Source organism: Barbatula barbatula (genome assembly GCF_947034865.1).
Source record: "Barbatula barbatula genome assembly, chromosome: 25".
NCBI classification, from domain to species: Eukaryota; Metazoa; Chordata; class Actinopteri; order Cypriniformes; family Nemacheilidae; genus Barbatula; species Barbatula barbatula.
In genome coordinates this window covers 12,060,565-12,084,838 of record NC_136788.1, presented here as the reverse complement: position 1 = coordinate 12,084,838, position 24,274 = coordinate 12,060,565, and the positions used below count along the sequence as shown (strand labels likewise).

General features: G+C 38.8%; 1 protein-coding gene across 2 annotated transcripts in view; it reads left to right on the top strand.

Moving 5' to 3' along the window:
- mical2b (microtubule associated monooxygenase, calponin and LIM domain containing 2b) overlaps window positions 1–24,274 on the top strand; it is a 42,056-nt gene that overhangs the window by 6,943 nt on the left and 10,839 nt on the right. Inside the window, exons 2-19 of one of the 2 annotated variants that reach the window (XR_013786255.1) lie at window positions 2,340–2,689; window positions 4,548–4,755; window positions 6,286–6,402; window positions 7,538–7,639; window positions 9,839–9,994; window positions 10,325–10,425; window positions 11,365–11,622; window positions 12,095–12,210; window positions 12,330–12,456; window positions 12,546–12,636; window positions 14,042–14,189; window positions 15,346–15,545; window positions 15,673–15,779; window positions 15,857–15,951; window positions 16,072–16,188; window positions 21,524–21,710; window positions 21,790–21,854; window positions 21,930–23,929. Coding sequence is in view for 1 of the 2 variants with exons in the window: in XM_079449670.1 (XP_079305796.1) it covers window positions 2,426–2,689; window positions 4,548–4,755; window positions 6,286–6,402; window positions 7,538–7,639; window positions 9,839–9,994; window positions 10,325–10,425; window positions 11,365–11,622; window positions 12,095–12,210; window positions 12,330–12,456; window positions 12,546–12,636; window positions 14,042–14,189; window positions 15,346–15,545; window positions 15,673–15,779; window positions 15,883–15,951; window positions 16,072–16,188; window positions 21,524–21,710; window positions 21,790–21,854; window positions 21,930–22,008 (2,512 nt within the window). In the remaining variant the exon portion in view is untranslated. Of the gene's footprint in view, window positions 1–2,339; window positions 2,690–4,547; window positions 4,756–6,285; window positions 6,403–7,537; window positions 7,640–9,838; window positions 9,995–10,324; window positions 10,426–11,364; window positions 11,623–12,094; window positions 12,211–12,329; window positions 12,457–12,545; window positions 12,637–14,041; window positions 14,190–15,345; window positions 15,546–15,672; window positions 15,780–15,856; window positions 15,952–16,071; window positions 16,189–21,523; window positions 21,711–21,789; window positions 21,855–21,929; window positions 23,930–24,274 lie in introns of those variants that run through there. The other variant, XM_079449670.1, reaches the window with a different exon arrangement.

Sequence of the window (24,274 nt, the reverse complement as noted above, 5' to 3'; positions counted from 1 at the left end):
AGAATCCATTTAAATCCCAAAAGCGCCCTTTTGATATGCTCAGATGTTTTTATCAAACATCTTATCAAAAATTCTGTCAAGCAATGTTGGTCTTATTTTCATTCCTCTTGTACAAAAACACAAATCATTCATAGTCCATTTAACATTTTTTGATAATTTTGTTTTTTTCTGTATTGTGATTTTTCTGTTTTCAAAAAGCGACTTGCACTTGTACAGCAACATCCTCTCCTGAGGTGACCTTCAAACAGTCCTTTGTATTACTGTACAGTTAATCGAATGAACTGCCTATCACTCTTATTGCTAATAGGTCAGTTGGCTAACAATTACCGACATCACCTCAACCAATGTAACTCAACTCTCCTGGACAGCAGCACGCTTGAGCGCAGTGCTCTCGGATTACTTTTTTTACGTTCAGGCTGTAAACTACTGATCATATTGGCTCAAATAGCCATACTTTCCCCACACACTCCAGGGAACACAAACTTCTATATTCTACGAGAGATGGTCCTTTGTATGCATATTTTCATTTCCTACTGTAGGTCACATGAGGAATCTTAGGGCTGGTGGAATGTGGGTCATAGAAATTCATGTTAAAAGTGGTGCCCGTTGAGACTCGATTGATCTCTTGATGGTTTAAAGCTTGTGCAGAAAGTTTCAAAAGGAGCTTGAGGTGGTAAACCGAAGAGTTGCAGAAGCAAGCTGTCAGAATCAATTTATTGAGCATGTTCTGTCTAATTGAAGGGTCCAGCTTAGGGAGTAATAGTGACATAGCATGGGGTAGTTTGGTTTATTTGTAATGATGGACTGGATGGCCAAATGTAAATGATCTTGTTGAAGAACATCGTAGAGGCAATGGTAAAGGGTTTGAATTGCTCTTGCATTTATGCCATCATCATCATCATAATCATCATCACCATTTTGTCCAAAAGGCTAATGGCATTATTTCTGCTTTTGTGCTTGTAAGGTGGATAGATTTCAGTTTTCCTTTTACTTAAAATCTTTTTATTGGTGTTTTGAGAGACAACACAGAGAGGTACACACTGCACAGTTTAAAGCATGTCCTGTTTTTAGAACGGTTTTCTACTGCCTTTACAGTACATGGTTAAATTTAGCAGCAGGAACTTTCCCAGGCCACTGTGACATGCAAGAAACCGTGCACTCATTGGTCCGTGCAGAATTCAAGGGAAAGGGCTTAGGTCAGGTTATGTTTTTCAGAGTAATAAGAAATTGTGCAAATGACACACAAGAGAAACTAATGAAACTTCTTAACCTTTCGATTAGGCTGGAGGGATTCAAGAGACCTTCAGGAGAAGATGCAGATGTTTAGCTGTAGCTTTCTGCAAGTTTGCAGTCATGCAGTGCACTCATTGAGATGATCTCCACACCCATTCAAATCACTCACTGGTCTCACTCCAAATCATGTTTTCCATTCCCTATTAGGAGAGAACAGGTTGCTGGGAACTTATTCAACACCCATAAAACAATTTGAAGGATTCTTATTGCTTTTTTATATCTTCTTGAAATAAGAGTCCAAAGTATGTAGCCATGTAAAACTGGAAATACAGTGATGGAAGAAATTCATGCAACAATTTTGTTGCATGACCCAATGTTTTAATTTACTACCCTTTTATTTATTCACCCTCATGGAATAATATATTTTGAGAAATGTCTCCGTGGTTTTGTGTCCATGCAATGGAAGTTAATGGGGGCAATGTTGTTTGGTTACCAATGCATATTTAGGTGAAGTATCCCTTTAACCGTACATAAAAGTAAGATGTATTATATGGCATTTCATGAGAGTAGAATCTTTTGCAAAATAAACTTTTGGCTCAGGTTCTCGATTATTAGGTCAAACTGTGTCCTGATTTCAGGGTTGAGTGTTCCTTTGTTTGTGCAGTTTGCTTTTCTCGGCATGCTGTAATCCTGTCATTCACTCGGAGTTAATGTGACTTGTCTGGCCTATTTTGCAGCTTTGCTAAAAATGTAGAGCATTTTTATTTGATTTAGTGCCCTCCCCCCCCCCCCCCCCCCAAGGCGTTGTCTTATGGTCCAAGTCCATGAGGACTACAGACCTGTATACTTTCTTTTAAGGACTAAGCTGTTTTATAAAGATAATTGACCTTTAAATACAATCGACTCTAGACTACACTAAGAGCTCTAAAGCAATCAATTATTTTAGCGGAGGTTTACTTACTACCTTTTTGAGTCATCACACCATAACCATATATAGATTGTTTTCTCACATATAACACATGCCTGATGATGACAGGTTATGACATTTAAAGCAATTTAGTAGTGTGGAAACATAAAAACTCATGTTGCGTTTCTTTTTTCTCCAGTCTTCATGAGGAATGCAAGCACCACCCAGCCCTTGACTGAATCCTCATACATTAAAGGTGGAAGAAAGTGACCAAAAAGCGGAGGGATGGGAGAGACTGAAGATGAACGGGTGTCTCAGGCCGGCCAGCTTTTTGAGAATTTTGTGCAGGCCACCACCTGCAAAGGCACCCTGCAGGCCTTCAGCGTTCTCTGCAGGCAACTCGAGCTGGACCCCTCGGACCACCGGAACTTCTACAGCAGCCTAAAAGCCTCAGTCACATACTGGAAGGCCAAAGGTCTCTGGGGGAAGCTGGACAAGAGAGCTTCCCACAAGGAGTACTGCAAGGGAAAAACCTGCGTGGATACCAAGGTAAGTTTTTTGAGCTTTTCTTGTTCTTATAAGCTCATGCATCCTTAATACTAGACAAGATTTTGCAGAATTACCTCAAGAAATGTGATGGCACTTTGAAGTTGTGTTGTAAAAGACGGTCACCAATTTAAGTTGACACAACCAAATTCAATCTCTAATTAAAACGCCCTCTTGTTGTCTAAAACTGTTTCATAATTCAGTTTTACTGTATGTATTAGGTCACATACTACCGTAGCTAGTGTTTGGGTTTGTATTGTTGTGTAAGCTTGAGAGAAAGGGTATTTTAATGTTTAACTATATAATCAGGATGAATGTTAAAGTCTACCAGATGTTAACTAGATAACAACCGCTTTAATGCATTGTTAGCTGTCTATGGAAAAGAGGGTTTGAGGTCACCTGATTTTTATTGCATTTTGCAAAGTAAACATGGGATTATTGACTCCTTTATTGCTTGACAAGAAGTAGAAAGGATTGGAAACCCAAAACTACTACTACTAGTATTGAGCAAAAGTATCACAGTTACTAAGCAGCTTTTGCTAATCTTTGGTTCATAAGTGGTTTAAGTTGTTGTTTATTTGCGTTTGTTGTTATTTTGTGGGGTATTTGTAGATATTTATAAAAGGATTTTTGCTATTGTTAATCTCACAACAATATGTCCTTTGCATATGTTTTTGTTTTCCATCACATTATTTATTTCTAATCCTGCGTACCTTCGCAAATAAGTTTGAGACTGTGTCACATGTGTGTTACAGTAAAGTGCGCTAGTCCTTAAAGGGGCAGCAGTATAATAAAGATATCTGTTTATAATGTTCATAAAACCACAAAGGATGGGCCCAAAAACACTCACTGATATTAAAGGAATTGTCATATCTTATACGAGTTGTACAGGAATAAAGTAGCTTTAAGAAAGATATTGTAAAGTATTTAAAGAGAGTTTCCATATACAATAAAATATACAATAAAAAATGATAAAATCATAAACTATGATTTGTCTTCATTTCTAATTGGTTCATTAATGCATTAAACACATTTGAATTAAGTTTTAGTGATCATTTTTTCTTACCTCACCCCATTACTCTGGTGCTACCAACTGAATAAGATGTCTTGGTCTTAATAAGAATCTTCTTTTTTACTTTCATGGTGGTCTTCCATGTTTGAGAGACTGTAATTAAACCCTTAAATTAAAATTAATTCCTTAAAGCTGAGAGAATGAAGCCCACGGGAAATAGAAGGACATCCAAATAATGCCTACTTCCTATTATACAGTATGGGTAAAGCGATATACATTGCAAAGTGTCACAATCTTCAGTATTCCGATTATGGTTAAAGAAAAACAATATTTGGGGTAAAACCAAAACCCACAAGTTAACCTACAGCACTTATCTATTTTCCCCAGAAAGAACACAATGCTAAAGATATGGCCTCTGTATTATTGTCGAGAAATTAAGTTGCAACATCTTTTAAGTAAAGACGTTTGTACTCTTAAACAAAGCAGGCTGAATACGCTTGGAGTAACTGTGCTACGACTCGCTTCCCCCCTGACAGATCCTTTACAGGAATTGTTGGTTGATACACTTGTGTTTTCACTTGCCCGGATCAGAGCTTGAAGTAACAAGCAAAGTTGTTTTCTGAAGGGAATAAAAGATTCATTTGATTAGACATGCTTGGATACGTTTTCAGGAAGTTTGGTGGGGTAATGTAGCCGTTGTTGGCATCATGTTGGCTAATCTTTCAGTTGCTTTCCAAAGAAAGCCAAATTTGTTTAAATAGTTATAAACACTTCAACAGATCCCAGAACAGTTTCTTTTAAAGATTATCTGACATTGATCTCAATGAGACTCTTATTGTGTTTCCACAGTGTCTCATTATTGGTGGTGGACCCTGCGGCTTTCGGACCGCCATAGAATTGGCCCTGTTGGGCGCCAAAGTGGTGGTGATTGAAAAAAGGGACACATTCTCCAGGAACAATGTTCTGCACCTTTGGCCTTACACCATCCATGACCTCAGGAACCTTGGAGCCAAGAAGTTTTATGGAAAGTTCTGCGCTGGATCTATAGACCATATTAGTAGGTCACTTGTCTTCCTTCTAGGGCTGGCTAATGATAAGTCACGACTAATTGTTGAAGGAATAAATGTTTTTTTACATAATATATCTGGGTTCATTGTGTATAATAATTATGTATATATAAATACACACACATGCATGTATAATAATTATGTATATATAAATACACACACATGCATGTATAATTTTAAGAAACAAAATATTAATATATGACATATTTGTTTGATAATATTTATAAAACAATTGTAAATATATAAATGTATATACACCCGCAAATATTTCTTAAATATATACATGCATGTGTGTATATTTATATATACATAATTATTATACATGCACAGTGCACCCACATATATTATGTAAACCAAAACGGTCTTGACTAATCGTTAAGCAGTCTTAATTCCTTTCATGAACCAAGATCTAGTTTCAAAACTACAACCATTTAAAATGTTTTATACTTATTACAGAGAATGAATAAGGAACCTACTCGGAGACCAAGTACTAGATGTTCCTGCTGTGATAAATGTTGTAATCACATTCTGATCATTGTACGAGGCTTTAGGTTAATCTGTTTCCATCATGCTGACGTCATGCTTTTTGTAATATGTTCCTCTCGATGGTCCATGAGATAACAGCAGACCAGCACAACCAAACAAGATGCAAAACATGTAAAGCTGCTGGGAAAATGCAAATCTGTTTTTCCTTGTTTATATCTCACAGTGTACTGACTGCGGACTGCCATTGGAACCTGTCCTATGTTACATATCAGTATGATGTTTAACAGTTTGTGCATATAGTTCACAAATCTCATCTGTTTCATCCACTCACGTGTCACATACTGTAGACCTGTCCTCTGGACAGTGTGAGGACAAAAATAACAAAGAATCTTACGTTTTAATGATGTGAGATGTTTTCGCAGGTGGAAATAAATTGGGTTTGAATCCAGATTATTGTTGTGTGAACAGTAAGGTTGGAATTATTACATCATAATAAATCTGCATTTATTTTTGTGTGTTATGGGTGGGTTTATGAGCATCACCGGTTTAGATTTGCATCTAATGTAAGACCCGTTTAAAATGCAATGTGAACAATGACATCAAACCAGACCAGAATCTGAATTAGTGTGAATGCAAAGATGTGGTATTTTTGTGCTTATGTGTTTAGGAGCATCACCAACTGTTTAAATTTGCATCTAATGTTAGACACGTTTAAATGGCAATGTAGACTAATACCTACAATTTTGCCTCAATATCACCATCAAAACATAAAATTGCAGATTTCTTTACATACAGTGTATCTTTATGTTGGTTGAAGTCAGGTGACGTTTCCCGCTACCGTTGCGGTGTAAGCTAAGGAGACAGTTTCCACACAGATTTATATGCTTACTTAATAACTTGACCCAATGAATAAACCAAAAAAATTGTGGATTGCAGCTTCAGTGTATGGTCCAATCCAAGCATTTCTGCAGAACACTATGACATAAGAGCGACTTTTATTTTCTAGTGTATATCACGGTGCCTTCTGTGTTCAGGTATCCGTCAGCTGCAGCTCATGCTGCTAAAGATCGCTCTCATCATTGGGGTGGAGGTACACGTCAACATCGAGTTCCTCAAGCTTCGGGAGCCACCTGAGGAACAAGGCCCTGACGGTAATCCACCAACCGTACCTGTTGTCTTTCACATTGTCAAACAGAATGCTCACTGCCTAGTTTCTAGGCTTGTTGTGGCATATTACGGTAAACAGGAACTGGTTCTCATTTTAAGATGTCGAGCCGAGAACAGAACTTATGTAAGCTTGTTCCACTGGTTGGCACCACGGTGTCCGTTAGCTCACATTAACTGTGGATCATAGAACTGCACAGATCTCTTAGCCAACACCAAGCCATCATAACCCCACGCTGCCATAAAATAGCTATAAATATCTCACAGGGAACCAGCACAACTTGTTTTGTACACCCCAATGTCCAAGAGTAAAAAACGTAGTGGGCAGAAGTATTATGACCTTTCGTAGTATTTCATTTCTTTGTGGGCCTGCACGCCCTTTTGTCATACACAGACAAACCGTTGAGTGTGTTTTAAGAATGACATCAAGACTTAAAGTGGAATTTAATTACACTTTGTTTACAATTTGTGTGACTTGTTACTGTACGACTGTTAGTTAAGGATTGCCTCCCATTTAATGAATCCCCCATAATCTGTAATTACATCATCTTAAGTATCTTTATGTACTGTAGTTTAACACACTATCGATAAAACATTATGCAGGAAGTTCAAACAATCTTTGACATTTGAGGTCTTAATGTATTCGCGTTTGAAGAAAAGCATCGAAACAAGCTCTTGATAATCGCCACCTCACTAAATGACCTTGATGACCACACGCTTGATACCGAGAAGGCTTGTGTTGTCCTCTCACGTCACTGACACTTACCACTCCGCATTGTGTAAATGATAAACCCGCAGTTCTTTCCTATATATAGAGTCAAGGGTCACTGGGGTCTATAGCACCATTTCTGCTATGCATTGCTTGTCGAGAGACAAGCACAGACTTTGCGTCAAATTATAGAGGCGTTAGATATGGATAGAACGGGTTGAATTTTCCAAAGCCGCTAGCTGTTACGCTGTATCTGCAAAGCCTTTTTTACACATGCCGTCATTTATTTTGGCCTTACTACTGCTGTGCTGGGAAAGCTTGATAGTTGTAATAAACAAAGTAAAGCCCAGCCTAAGTTTATTTGTCTATCGGAGCCTCTTTTGAATTTGACCAATCGGGTGTGTGCATTTCAGGGCCCGGATGGAGGGTGGAGATCCGGCCGGCCGACCACCTGATCTCAGATTATGAGTATGATGTGATAATTGGGGCTGATGGCAGGAGAAGCACCCTTGATGGTAAGGAATGATTAGAAGATTACATGGATCTTAATGTTGCACCTACGTTTAGAATTCGACCGAAAATGAAATGTTTAAGTGCTCCTTATAAATCGGTGAGATTAAAGGTATAGCTCACCCGCCATAAATAAAAATTCTGTCATTTTCTTAACCTCTTGTCATTTCAAAGATATTTTCAAGAAAGTTAGTAACCAAACAGCGCTGGTATCCAAATGCAAATGAATGGGTGCCGGTTAGCAACATTCTTTAAAATATATTTTAGTTTTCTGTGGAAGAAAGAAAGTCATACAGGTTTGAAATGACAAGAGGGTGAGTAAATGATGACAGAATTGTATTTTTTGTCGCTGCTTTATTCGGTCTAAGAGGTCTATTGTCAAAGGAATTTATTTGTCATTTTTATATACAAGCATAATAAACCTCTTCAGACTATAGAGACAGTACAGTAGACATGTACTGGTATATACAAAAGTATGCAAACATACAAAATATTACTGCACATATTTGTAAAAATGACAAAAATATAAATTTCTTTCTATAAATAACATGTCATTGTTTTTAGACCCTTGCACTATTTTGGCTAATGGATATTGGTTGTATTCAGTCATTTAGCTCTCTTAATCAGTATAACTATGACTATAACTGAACGGTCTTAACCAGACCCATTGAATATGAGAGTTACGACACTCACATAGACCTCCACGGGATGAATGGAATGCAGAAGTACTGCAGTAAAGTACTTCAGTAAAATTCATTAAAATAGTTGAAAGCACAGATTTGTTTGGAACTATTGAGGGCTCAATGAGATTGAGTGTCGTAACTCTCATATTCAGCGGCTCTGGTCTTAACATGCTTAGTTGGTGAAGCTAATTGCCCCGTGACTCTTTCCCAAGCACTATTTACAAAAACTGTCTGTCCCACATTCAGAATATGGATACGCTCTTTTGTGTTTGACAGAAAGTATGTCAACACCACGCAGGAGGGGCGGAGCACAACTCTTTTCATTGCTTAATGCTGATATAGTTAGATTCTGGGTTAGACATACATGGACATGTCTAGAAGTAAACACAAGAAACCTTTGGACCATGCTGTGCCAAGTTTCTGAGAGACTCTTGAAAGAAAGTGATTATATTGCTTCAATGACAAATGAAGGTGCAAAGACTGTTTTGCGAAATCTTTGTTTTGCAAACGCTTGTTTTTTAGCTGGTTTCTTTGAGGTGTAATGATCTGCATATTGGTCCTTTATTCTTGTCAGTATGCCGCATAAGCAGTTGTTATCTATCGATTTAACAGATATTTTCTTTTTAAACCTAAAATCCACTTTCATGTTGACCAATGCACATGTGGCATTAGTTTATAATGAAAGATGTCAGGGTAACACTTTACATTAAGGTACCCTTTATTAATGTGTTCAATAAGTCATTTACAAATTCATTATGAAATGGTTATAACTGCATGAATAAAAAGAGGGATTCTAACTAAATACCTGCTAAATTGTGAGCCATGTTTAACTCGCATGTTATAAATGCTTAATACATGTATTTATTCATCATTTATTTGACTCAAAAGCAGATTCATTATTGTCTTGATGTTGGTTGCAATATAGGCGGTCATACTTGACACTGTAGGTTGTTTTGTTGTTTTTCTTATTCCTGCTCACTATTTGGCAGGTATTTCTTTAGAATCCCCCTTTTATTCACGCAGTTATAACTGCTTTATAATGCTTTTGTAAATGACTTGATAGTCATTAATGAACACGTTTATAAATGCTTCATACAGGGAACCTTAATGTAAAGTGTTACCGATGTCACTAATGTAGCTTTTGAAGGATGCAATTAAATGGTGAAGCTCCAAAAAGTGCATCCATCAAATCATCTATCGTAAGTAATCCATACGATTCTTGTGTGTTAATAAAAAAAACACGATGCAAATTTACGATGCGTATAATCGTAAACACACAACATGGAGATAACCTAGAAAGGTAAATATAAATGGCGACACATCGATAACTGCAAATCTTATTGGTTCTCACATGTGATTAGTCGTCATGTGCGTGTTACATTAGGGCAAATAAAATGAACAATGACAATGATCGTAGTTAATCATAAAATGAAAATTATGTAACTTTCTCAGGTAACATTCATTTGAAGCATTTTGTGCTGTACCATAAAAACAAATGTTACATCCCATTTTGTGCTCCAGGCTTCAGGAGGAAGGAGTTCAGAGGAAAACTAGCTATCGCCATCACTGCCAACTTTGTTAACCGCAACACCACAGCCGAGGCCAAAGTGGAGGAGATCAGCGGCGTGGCCTTCATCTTCAATCAGAAGTTCTTCCTGGAGCTGAAAGATGAAACGGGTGAGCTGAAACTCCTCACACGTTATCATGTCCAGGTTATGAAGCTCCATCCGTCTCCAGCTCAACTCGTAACATCATTCTACTTAACCGAGCAATGTTCTGCATCATTGACACCTGGTGTCACGCTCCTCAATGATTTTCATATAAAAATCATAATTCAAACGCTGACACATCATTATCATCAGTGTGTAATGGTTCTCCTCCCTAAAGTCAGGGGTGTTTGTAATAGGAAATCCAAGTTAATAATAGAAGTCTTCATCCGTCATCCATCGTTTCACAGCTTGTCATTAGCACAGACATGCTAATTGATCTCATTTGTCTTTCGTTCAGGGATCGATCTGGAAAACATCGTCTATTATAGAGACAACACGCACTACTTTGTCATGACTGCAAAGAAACAGAGCTTGCTGGACAAGGGTGTGATCATCAATGTGAGTCGGTGGGGGTCTGGTGGGCAGTAAATCACACAGGTTTGACTTTGTTGACTGTCAGAGGTGACTTGAGTGTGTCAGGCTACTGTAAGCATGAAATGTGAGTCTAGAAAACAGTGGTAGTCTATACTGTATACTGGCTGGTTGCCATGTTCTGCGTGCGTACGTGTGTAATGACATGCACTTAGGGATCATTAGTCCTCTAATGATGTGTTTTATTTGTTTTTGGAAAGTATTAGAGAACCTTTTGATGAAAAGAAACTATGTCTGTGTACAGACACAGTTTATCAGCGTGTTACACAGGATATTACAGCAGAACAGTTGAGTGATTTGAAGTGTTTTGAGTTTGTCTGGAGTCTGAAACTCTCACACCCTCCGGAGTCACAGAAACGCATTGTTAAAACCCTGATGATGAAAGAAGGCTTATTGCTTCACCATTGGTGACATCACCGTGTAATCCGCTTAACCTCGAGCTACTTATCACATTAAAATATCGCCCTATTGTTTTCACATTTTGATTGCTTTGTTTGTGAACGTTTAAGTGACTCGGGCTCCACGCACGTCACGTGCCGCTTGAACTCATTAACTCTGTTTTTTGTGTCTACATTGGGCAAGACACTACAGTAAGGCGCACTTAAAGCAACAGTTCAGCCGAAAATGAAAATTCTGTCTTTATTTAAACTCCCTCAAACACAAAAGAAAATATTTTGAAGAATGTAGGAAAGCAAACAGTTCCGGGGCACCATTGACTACCATTGTCATTGGTAATTTTGGGGGAACTGTCCTTTTAAGTGTATAGATGTCATTGCATTAAATTATTAAATAACAAGCCAAGAATAATTTGTGGTAAAGATAACACGAGCAAGTTTCCAAATTCATAAAAAGAAGTTAGGATGCACTATTGTTTGAATAGTTTTGATTTGGATGTGTTTTTTCCAGGACTACATTGAGACCGAACGGCTGTTGGCGAGTGACAACGTGAACCAAGAAGCATTGCTGTCGTATGCCCGCGAGGCTGCAGATTTTGGCACAAACTACCAACTGCCCTCCTTGGATTACGCCATTAACCACTACGGTCAGCCAGATGTAGCCATGTTTGACTTCACCTGCATGTACGCCTCTGAGAACGCTGCACTGGTGAGAGAAAAGAACGGCCATCAGCTGCTGGTGGCTCTGGTTGGGGACAGTCTGTTAGAGGTAAGCAGAAATAATGTATGTCTTTGTCAACACGTGCTTATAAACAAATTTATTGTTATTTAGTAGCACAATTTGAGTATCTCCTGTAAGATCCTAGAAGACTTCTTTCTTCAGCTGAACACACCTTTTTTATAAACATTTGCTACTTTATATATACATATAGGTTCCAAAATATTGTTTCAAAGAGTGCATCCATTTCTTATAAATGTATTACAAACATATTACAAACAAGTTTATTTAGCTAAATTGAAATCATACAATTGAAAGTTCCTAACATAGACTGCTGGAGAAGAAACGGAGATATTGTGAAGATAAACTGTGTTAGAAATTCCTGAAATTGTAAACAGGAAAAATATCCTGTCAGCTTTAAATATTCTAGAATATGTCGTTAAACTTTTGTTTCGCGTTTGTTTTGCGTCTTATTTGTGTTTCTCTATTTTATTTGCCTTCTCTGTTTCTCTTTTGTGTCAAGCCGTTCTGGCCTATGGGAACTGGGTGTGCTCGAGGGTTCCTGGCTGCCTTTGACACCGTGTGGATGATAAAGGGTTGGGCTCAGGGTAAAGAACCCCTTGACCTTCTGTCTGAGAGGTGAGAGAGGATGTTTAAACTGCCAAGTACAATTATATAATTTCTGCACAATGAAAGTTGATAATATTTTTGTCATGAAAAGATCATGAAGTATTTGCATGTTTTTGTCTATCGTGCAGGGAGACCATCTATAGGCTGTTACCTCAGACCACAGCTGAAAACATCTCCAAGAACTTTGAGCAATACACCATAGACCCAGCCACACGTTACCCTAACCTCAACTCCACCTGCGTGCGACCACATCAGGTGAGACTCCGGTCCATCATTACCATATCGATGCGTATGCAGCCATCTTAACGTGTATCCACCTGTAAACCACCAACTTCCTGTATCAGGTACGACATCTGTACATCAAAGGTGAGCAGGATTCAAGTGTTTTGGAGCGCAACGGACTCTCGCGCAGATCTGTGAACCTCTCCAGACGAGGTATAGTATACATTTTTTTATAGATGTAGTGCAGATAGACTTACCTTTCTACTAAGGTGACCAGACATCTCCATTTTGTCCCTTGAAATGTACTCGTTTAACAGCACGACCAAAACAGCAGAAAGGACTTCTGTGCTCAAAATGAGCCTTAAATGCTAATAAAAAGCATAAGGTCCATTTACAAAAGTATTAACATTTACGCATTTGGCTGACGCTTTAATCCAAAGCGATTTACATTGCATTGTACTATATATTTTGTTTCTGACTATGTGCAATCCCTTGGGATCGAACACATGACCTTGATGTTGCTAGCGCTTGAGCGTGTGACTCAAATTTCGTAATCACAATAGAAAGCGTACCGCCAGAATGTTGTTATCGCACGTATAAAGTAAACGGTAATCTTTTTTTTTAACCACCATGTCCTGGGAGCATTGATTCAAGGTAGTTGAAGAAAACCTGACCCCTGTAGGGCGGTTTTGTCTAGAAAGGTTACAGCCACCTCCACTGGGCACTTCAATATTGCATCATTTTTGTCACGCTGAAAACTGTTTTTATTATTGTTAAGTAAGGTTTAGGGTTGAGGTAGGTGTAGGCGTTGGCTAATTAAATTATTGCAATAATATGGTGAGATTTAGCACCACTTCCGGCCATAGCTGTATCCCCAACAACCTTGTAGGCCCAAAGTATTGCAATATTTCCTAATGCACATGCGTCTCAACCTGTGTATTGCGTTCGGCTGTACGTGTACGCTCGCATACTTTAATATTATGTGGATGGTATACTTCTTTTTGTTTAAAGGAAAAGTTTTTTGTTTTTGAATGTAAAATGATTTCCTCTTGTCCTAGCTTACGATGGAGAGAAAACTGTCATTTGTAGATGATCATATTTGACATTGGCGCATGAGCAGATCATATTACAGTACAGTGTTAGATGAAGGGGTGGGGTTGGGTGTGTGGTTTCATTATTGCTTTTTCTTTTTTTATTGATTTACATACTTGAGCTTAAACCATGCTGTCCTGATTGAACCCCGAAATGAAATGCTTTTGTGCAAATGATGTAGTGGTAACAAATGATGCAGTCGATAGCCACCTGATCTGTGTTTGTTTAATGACTTGTCTCACCTGGAATCTGCCTCACGGGTACAATGACTTTTATGTCCACACCCTCTACTCAATCAAAGAGCTCATGTTTCATGACGAAAGCCTCAGACAGTCCACAAAAGCATGTGCAGACCTTATTTCAGTAAAACCTTATGGGAGTTATGTCATCGTATCACGGTCGCATTAAATCTCGACTGTAAAGCCTCTGAGTTTTGTTTGCGTGTCCTTTGAGATGGGTGTTTTTCTTCGAGACCGAGGTGTACCTCGAACCCGTTGGGATTCATTTTTCATCTTGCATGTTTCAGAATCGGAGGTTCGTCCCAGCCGCCTGCTGTTCTGGTGTCAGAAGCAAACTCAGGGTTACAGGGGAGTGGATGTGACTGATCTCACTACCTCCTGGAGGAGCGGCTTGGCTCTGTGCGCCCTCATCCACCGCCAGCGGCCTGACCTCATGTAAGACACACACACACACACACACACACAAACTGGCCCTGGTGTTTGCCTCTATGCCTTGTCACACCCCCATGAACACATTGTATGGTTAAAAAGGGTGCCTTTTATTGACTAAAGCTGATCTGTTGTTTCGTTTGTCATAACCTTTTTTTGATGTCGCACGCGTGTCTGTACCTTCTTCCCGCAGGCCATCAAAACAAGTGGTTTGTGTAATTAAGGACAATAGCTTTGAATTTGGCGACAGTAGTTCTCTTCTCGGTGGCAAATAAAAAGCTTTGTCCCTTAATAGGGAATTGAAACAATCTACAGAAAGAGGAAGGGCTGATAAAACAACAATTCTGATCTGTGATGTCAAAGGCAACAGTAATTTAAGGCTTTAAAGTCCAGCGTGACATTTTTTTGAGAATCTATTGACAGAATGAGCATTTGTCTTTAGGGGTGTATAAAGACCTGACATAATGAAGAGTTATGTTTTTATTACCTTAGAATGAGCTGTCTACATACACGCGAGTCCCCTTACATGGAATGTTTCTACAGTATACCCTAAATGGACAAACTGCTCAGAGCGTGTTTCGTAAATAAGTTATCGCCTTCAGCAAAAAAGTGACAACATCTTAGTTATGTTGTCAGCCACCGTAGTGCTTCGAAAGGTAGGTGTAAGGGGTTCGCAACCTCACCACTAGATGCCGCTAAGAAGACATTTTATACACTGGACCTTTAAGAGTTCTGCTGGATCTATAATAATACTAAGACATTTGTAATGTTAGTGTTGCTCTGAAAAAACCTTGAGTGCCCTAAGACATCAGTGCAAGGCTCACATCATGATTTATGCATTATAATTTTCACACCTACTGTGTGTCGTCTGCCATAAATCTTGCCACGCCTCCCAATCCCTTCCGGATGTGAGTGATGGCTTTAATGATATCATAAAGATGTGCTACAGAGACTCACAGTGATATGCGAGTAAATCAGCTGGAACTGTTCTCATCATATTGGTCTGCCAGTGACTGTGTTACTGCAAATATTATTATGGGTAACCAGGAATACAGATGGCGAGAACACAGCCTCACTAGTGGAATGGAATTTAGTCCTGATAAAGCCTTATCATTGCCTCTCTCTCTCTCTCTCTCTCTCTCTCTCTCTCTCTCTCCTCCAGTGATTTTGACTCTCTGAATGAAGCAGACTGCGCTATGAACAACCAGTTGGCTTTTGACTTGGCAGAGCGTGAGTTTGGCATCCAGCCCATCACTACAGGGAACGAGATGGACGCCGAGCGTGGGCCAGACAAGCTCATCATGATCCTCTACCTCTCCAGATTCTACGAGATGTTCCGCAACTCAGCTCAGCCTACCACAGGTAGAGCTCACCTGTGATTTCTTGACACTTAAACCATCGATCTCCATCAAAGCTGTCTCGGATCTCATGCTCGGATCTTCAGTGTAGTTTGTCGTAACGTAAATATGGATTTTTTTTTTTTTTGCAGGTGTACCCAAAGAGGCGGCTGCAAATAATGAAAACTATCCATCCAAGACTGCAAATTCGGTTCACAACTCCATAAATATCACACTGCCAAGAAAGAGAATTCCAAAGGTAGACATTATATCTCATAACTATTGTAGAGTAGCCCGAAACGTTTAATATTAACTAAATAATCCCATTTAAATTAGGAAATGCATTATTGTTCTGTGTTCAGGTCGACAAGAAGTTGGAGGACAATGATTTTAACAAAAAGAGGAAAAAGGGAATCAGCCACCTGGAGGAGGTGTGTTAACTTTCCCTTTTGGTGTCTGCTACATTGTCTTTAAACTTCTTGTGAACTGTTTTAGTTTACTTCCCCTGATTGCTCCGCTTCTCTCCTTTTCTACATCTAATGTCCAATCAGGGTGCGCCCTCTGTAGGCGAGATAGGTGAACAGAAAGAAAACAGGGTGCGATCCATGGCGACTCAACTGCTGGCCAGGTTTGAGGAGAACGCTCCAAGCTGCGCTTTGCGCAGACAGGTACGTTATTTTTCCTCTTTATTAAAAAAGCCAAGACGTCTTTTGTGGTGTTTGAATATCAAGTAGTTTGGTTAAACAGTCCTGGTGGCCATCTCTAAATGTTAAATTACAGGATGTGTTTTGAGGTTCTTTGTGGTCGGCACCATCTTATGTCTCGTAGTTTACTTTGAGGAAATCTCTGTGAACTACAGGCAGTAGGGTAACATAATCACAGTCTTTGTGGACTGAAAGTAGAAGCAAAAGTAAATCCTCTGGTTTTAGTTTGTTGGATGGAGTCTGAATGCAACAGGCCATGATGAAAACAATAATTTTATAGTTCTGTTCTAGTTGGGCTTGTCTGAGACTAGTGGTTCTTTGCTTAATAAATGTCTGCATTTTGTCTGACAAACGCAGATTTGACACATGCGTTGTGTCATTTCTGCAAATTGCAAAAGTAATGAACTCGCAGTGTTTCGGGTTTACACTCTTTAGTGTTATCGCTATGCAACTATGATTTTGCAATCGTCATTGATGTACGTCTGAATTTTCTGTTGGCTTTGAGATTAGCGGTGGTCATTATACTGTCTGGCTTCATGGTTACGAGCTTAAAGGATGTAAGTTACTCATGGACTGATTATAACTATATGTAAACTGCAAACAATGAGATTGATCAAGAGACCAGTCCTGTTGTTCGGATAGTGGACGTTTTCTGTATTTTAATACAGTCAAATTGTTTAATCGCGATACCAAAATAAACGTTTGTTTATATAATATGCGTGTGTGGCTTGTATATTTATATGTTTATACAAATATGCACACACATACATGCAGCAAAAATAAATAAATGTATTATATGGCAGATTAATCGCATCCAGAATAAAAGTTTGTGTTTACATAATAAATATATAATTTAGATGCATAGTACACAGACATATTAAGACATGTATTTAAGAAAAATGTTAAAATATCAGATTTTTTTACAATTATTGGTAGATATAAATAAATACATCTTTATATTTCCTACGTACTTCCTTTATACATATACGTATATGTGTATGTTTTTGTGTTTTTAAATATACAATATATATGTGTACTGTGCATATACATTTTTCTATGTAAATTTATATTTTGAAAATGATTTATTGCAATTAATCAATTGACAGCCCTTAAAAATATTAATTTGTATAAATATACATTTGTATTATAGATAATTCCTAAATATATACGTGCATGTTTCTGTATTTACATATACATATAAATATACATGCCAGACACAATACATTTATTTTGGAATTGTGTCATCGTGATTAGTTTTACGGTTCCTTTTCCTGTGGGTCTTCTAACTGTCCTCTGATCTTTTCCAAACATTTCCATCTCCTCTCCTGTGATGTTACTGTAACTAGTCTGAATCTGAAGTCGACTCAGTTGATGAAAGGCCAGTATGTCTTGACATGATTGACAACCCACGCTTTTCCAAACCTACAAACCATCCCACGCCTCCACCTCCCCCTCCACCCCCAAAAAAATGGCAGGTATGCTTAGCCCGCCAAAGAAATTCATCCATGAATCAACATTGTTTCTCCTGGATTTCTAACTGAACTCCCAAACCTTTTGCCCAAATCGTCACCCAGCCATCTCCATATCTAAGGCTGCTCGAATCTCACATCCAGAGTGAAACCCGGCACACCAGTGCCCAACGTTCTGACTGCCACGCCGATGCAAATTCAAATCATGAGAATGTAGAGATGCAAGAAAAGACTGAAGTTAACTCCAGTTGCCGGTTTACAGAATCTACCTCTTGCTTTCAAACCAGCGAGTCTCGTTCCAGAACTTCTCACATTCCCTTAAAAGTGCTCCAGTCGGTTTGTCAAACAGAACCTTTGGACTTGCGTCCGTCCTTCACACCGGCTTTGGACGGGATGATCAAGTGCATGCAGAGACTGGAAGATGACGTCAACCAGGTGAATGATGTGGTGCATGCTTCCAAAACTAATCCCAACGAGAATTATAGCTTGAATCATATATTTTAAAATGCATTGCAAGAGAAACCCAAGTCATATCAAGAACCTGAGATTGTACCTGGACCATGGAGAATGCACAGCCAAAAATATAACTTACAATAATTAAATGTATATGTCACTTTAGATAAAATTGTATGCCAAATGCATAAAACGAACAAAAAATGCATGCGTTGTCATGTTTGACTTAGCTTTTTCATTTCTGATCCATTCTGTCCTTTGCTTTTAAACGCGTACAGAATAAACCAGAGGCTGAAATCACTAGACAATTCAACAAGAGAAGCATCAAGGAACGAGCACAACAGCTCAGCGGTCTCTTCTCAAGCAAATCGACTCAATCTCAGGTGAAGCCTGAGACCCGAGTCCTGCATGCTGTCAGCTTGCACGAATCGAACAACCGCTTCAGTCGTATTAAAGCATGTGACGACCTTAGTGTTGTTTATTCATTTTATCTTGTACTATCTGTCTTCTCACTTTATTTTTGATCTTTGGTGTCCTAACACGAGGGATTTAAGCCGTTTGAGGATTTGTAAGAGTGGTTCAGAAGCTAAATATGCAGTGCAACGATCACATTTCTCTCTCTCTTGATCTGTTGACGGATCTGTTGGCTGCTTTGACGAAGAATGACCTCCGTCTTTCTGTTCTCTCTATACTTTCGAGAACCACTGATTTATTGCTTGACCAGTTAATAAAAAGACTAGAATCTTTACAAGTACAAAAGTGTGACCACTATAAAAGATCAGACGAGAGGAGAGAAGCGATATCTGTTTTGTCTAAAATTCAGAGGCTGAATAATCTGTGGATTGTGGTGATGGTGGGTTTTTCCTCTTTCCACATATTCCTACTCTCCTCACACAGGCATCTGAAGACTCTTCTGCTGTTTCCACTTCTCCTTACATTTCTTCAGCTCACACTATCCCAGAATGCTCTACTCTTTCCTGTCTTCTGTCTCCTGTTGCTTCAGTCCAACACAAGCAGGTAAAACTGCACATTTGCCCATAATTTTTTCTTTTTAATAGTTGGAGTAATGGGGGATTTTTACATTTTTCATCCACAGTCACTTAATGATACATTAGTTTATGTGTAGAGAAGTTTGTGTTTTAAGAGGTTTTCGGTAGCATTAGAAAATTATTAGTTTTTAAGGGATTTTATTTGCGTTTTATTAACCAGACCCTGAGAATCGTAATCCCCGTATTTTCCCATTGCTGTAGTGCAGTACTGAGTCCGAAACACATCTGAGCCATGATAAACATACAGATCGCTCTGAAGTCAGGCGTGTTGAGTGCCTTGACAACTCCAAACAGGTATTCAGACTGACTGTTTGCACGTCTGCCTGAACAAAAATGAACAAACCTTAACCTTGTATGTCAGAAAAAATGTTTTCTAAAGTAATTAAAGTTATTTCACATTTTATTTCCTTTTCAGTGTCTTTATTTACTCGGCCTCAAGTTGTTGCAAATGTGTGTACATTTCTTTGTTCTGAGGAACACAAAGATATTTGAAAGTATACTTGTAACAAAAAACAGTTCTTGGCACCTATTGACTATCATAGTAGGAAAATTGCTTTGCAAATGTCTTTGTTCTGTTGAACACAAAAGATGATATTGATAAATGTAGGAAAGCAAACAGTTCTGGGCACTTTTGACTACTATTGACATGTTTCCTACTATGGTGGTCAATGGTGACCAAGAACTGTCTGGTTACAAGCATTCTTCCAAATATCTTTCTATGTGTTTATCAGAACAAAGAAATGTATACAGATTTGGAACAACTCGAGGGTGAGTAAAGAAAGACAGAATTTTTATTTTCTTCCCTTTAATTTGCTTTTAGTAGATAATCGCATGTTGCATTTCCGGTTTCCAGGCCTGTTCTCATAAAAAGCATGTCATTGTTTTGTGTGCGACTGTCGATATCGAGCATTGATTTACATGAAGGAACACCGTTAGTTTTTTAGGTTTGTTGTGTACTTGTAGTTTTGCTAGTCTTAAACTAGTAATATTTTTCCTGTCTTGCTTTTCTCTGTTTCTTACATTTCTATTCTTCTTACTTTTCTATTCTAAACTTTGATTTGCTCATTATTGACTGTCAGAGAACAGTGGGGAAAGTTTCCTCTACCATTGGGGTTAAAGCAGCAACACTGGCCATATTATATGAGACCGATCATAGACCCAACAATCCTTTCACCATCTCTCTGGTAAGCACTTTCCACCTGTGAGAATCTTTCATTGAATTTGACGAATCCTCAGGAAGGGCCTAAGCAGCTTCATGTATATCGTTTCTCTGATAAAAATCACTTCAATTTTTGTCGTTTTCTTTCATTCCATCAAAAAAAGTTAAAGCCTGTGGCTGTATCACGGTGTGATGAGGGTTCTTTTCCTTGTAAGAGATGTTTTTGAATGTTGTGATTTGTAGTTTTACCTAAGTCTATGTGTACGAACAAGGGTACAGGCATTGTGCTTTTGCTGACAGCCACAACTTGTGTGTAGTAAAGAGAGTCTTTCTCCACAGACAGAAGCAAGAAGATGTACAGAATCTGGGGCGGTAATATATTTTTGTCCTGGCTATTTCAAGTACAACACTAAATGCATCTTACGCCTGACATAAAGGACATAACATTTACTGGCTTTTCTTTGGCGTGTGTATTAACAGAACAAATAAAGCTCAGCTATTGTTATTTGGTACAAAGTGTATTTGGCTGTACCTGGTGGCTTTAAAGTGATAGTTCACCCTAAAAATAAAATTCTGTCATCATTTACTCACCCTCTTATCATTTCAAATCTTTATGACTTTCTTCCGCAGAACACAAGATATTTTGAAGAAAGTTGGTAACATAACAGCACTGGCCCCTATTCACTTCTATTGTATGGACACATAACCAACGGAAGCAAATGGGGTCCAGTTAACAACTTTCTTCAAAATATTTTATTTTGTGTTCTGCGGAAGAAAGTCATACAGGTTTGAAATGACAAGATGCGGATGAGTAAATGACCGAATTTCTATTTCTAGGTGAACGATCAATTTAACTTGCTGATCTTTTAAAGTACTTAACATAGGTTGAATTTATGCTAGTTTGCAAAAACGAAAAACAATACCGTAACATGCACCTTGTGCGAAAGTTAATAAGTGTGAGCCTAAACCTAATATGAAAACCTACGATGGAACATAACTTGATTCTTTTTCTTGAATGCCAGACATGCGTCTTTGAAGTAAAAGAATCCCTGTTTCAAAGAATGAGATCCTAACACCAACTACCTTTGCTGTGCTTTGTACACCCCCGTATACTGTACCACATCACCGTCGGTTTCCTGTGATGTCATAGACGCTGTTCTGTGTTTCAGACCACCCTGCGAAAGGACTTCCCTCAGGGTCTGGGCGGCAGCGACACCTGCCACTTCTGTAAGAAGCGAGTCTACGTGATGGAGAGACTGAGCGCGGAGGGGAACTTCTTTCACAGGGAGTGTTTCCGCTGTCATATCTGCGGCTGCACGTTGAGACTGGGCGGTCACACTTATGACTCCAACCAAGGTGAGTCACCACTGAGAGGCCTGATGGGGAATCGGGAACATTTTGTAGTCCCTTCTTACTCATGATTGCTCTCTTCCAGGCACTTTTTATTGCAAGTTGCACTTTTCTCAGCGGATAACCAGCAGTAGACATAGAAGAGGAGAGGTAATGATGTGTTGATATAACAGATTTTAACCGAGTGTGATGGCATCGTGATGACATCATTATTGCATCACGCAGGTGCACGGAAGCGGCAGGCTCTCCCCGAGCACAACATCCGACTACTCGGCCCCAGATGGCCACCATGTCCAGCCCTCAGGTACCCTGACTTCCTTTATTAGGAAACGTCTACGCCGGCCACTGCACGTGGGCCGCACGCTGTTCGGCATGCCCCGCCAGCTCGCCCGCTGGATGTATAAGTCGGGCCGGGCTGTAGGGCTGCACTTCAGAGAGCGGCAGGAGGACTATGCCTTCCTTTACGAGCTTCTGAGTTTGGGTGTGCCCTTCTTATACGTGCTGCATGAAGTCGCGGGTCAGATGAGCCGTGAGGGAATCGCTCCTCCCCCATAGAGCATGATAGTCAGCCGAACGCTATCTAGGGCTCTTTTAAGGGTCCTCGATAATCTTGGGCTGTCTGGGGGGCAGGGACGACTTAAACTCTGTAGACCTGGTCACATTCCATGCTTAGTTTACTTGCCTACGCAAAATGTGCTGTCGCACAAGATTCTTAAGGTACTTTTGCAGTGTTATGCGATTAAATGTTTTGCTTAAGCTTTGACTACATGGTCTTTCAGGGTTTAAGAAATATTCAGTGTTTGGATTTGTATGATTGCAATGTTTGACCAATGTACGAAACCAAAGCTGATAAACTAAGAGCATCTTACTGAGGAAACTGCCAGTTAACGTAACAGCAACGTGACTGCAACGTTTGCATTTCCCGTTACGTCATATATGCAACTGAAATGCCAAACGGTATTGTTTTTTTTTTCTGTAAAATGCTTTTCGACGACTTTGTTGATGAGGATATAAACTTAAAATTTGTTGAAATGTGTTTTTTGGCTACTGTTAAGAATCTCTAAAGGGATAGTTCACCCAACAGTGATGTTTGACTTTTTATTCTGTGGAGCAAAAATAAATCTTTTGAGGAATAATAATGCAGAATATTAATATTTTCTTATTGATCATGGCGATTTTTATTTTCATGGCTATATTTATTATTGACAGATAAAGATTTGTGTTTTGTTTCTGTACCACAGAATAAAAGTTGATGGCAAGAAATGACATTATTGTTAGTAGTAGTAATTTTTGGTGAACTGTTCCTTTAAGGCTTATGCAAATTAACCAAAATCTGATTTGCATTTTGGTGTTCTTGGTGATGTAATGCTGCAAGCAGCTTTATTGGGGAATTGCGCAATATTCTAATTTGTATTGTATTGTTTTTTTTTTGTCCCCTCAGTAAATAGGGTAACTTTTCTATTATCTATAAACATTGCACAGATGTGTGTGGTATAAAGCTTAAAGAAGTGTTATTTTTGCACTATTCTATCAGTGTTCTGTTTTGCATCAAAATTCAGTTTATTCTGGAAATTCACAGATGCATAAAGTCTCTCTCAAAATTTCTATCTCTCTTCATATTTCATTCTTTCATCCTATCACACATCATACATATGTTTCAAGTTTCCAATGCTCCAACCCCTGATTGGCTGAACCGTCAGAGCAGGAACGCAATTGGCCTGCATGGGTCAGGTGATCAAGTTGTTATGCTTTGCACCGGCTCCCTGCTTATCCCATAACTACATTATTAACCCCACTATTGAGAATTCAGCATGGGTCTAATGTATGAACATTTCTAACAGTCATAAACATTTCGTGGCATTTCCGAACTAACAGACTAACAGAATTGCACTTCCCAATCCCAGCATGCCTGTTTTTATGGTTTCTTGCTAGCGCCACACTTGAGTTCACCGTGTCCTGTGAGGTAACCAGCCTTCTTGTTTCTCTCCATGTTTGTCCTCTATGTTGCAGAGGCTGATATACTATCTCAATCCCATGTAAGACCTCTCTCTTGTTCATTATAATAACTCAAACTTGGGTTGTCACATTAGTTTTGCACAGGTTACAAAATCCTTTGAGGAAAAGCTTTTGTTGTACATTTTGGCTCTATGTATTTAATGAAAGACTGTTTGTCTTAATTTATATTTAAAACCTGTAAGCGATAAAATAAATAAATTTTTAACTCGATGAATTTGTTTCTGCCTTTTTGTCTGCCAATTAAACAATGTAATGTAACCCCAGCTGTCCACAAGTATTTGTATTCATCATTACAATGATGAAAACATCACAACAAATATTTGAGTGCCAAACAAATAATATAAAATGTAAAGCAATAGGTGTGCCAGAAACGCACTTCACAAACCTAACCAATAGCCTCCTTTTGCCCTAATGGTCTTTTATTTACCTCACTCTAACTTCACATTCCCACATTTTGAAAGCCATGGATCATCTGACCACTGTTAGAAAATCACCAGTATTTGGGATTTATTGACTGTTTTACCGTACATACATCAGACCCATTGCAAATATGT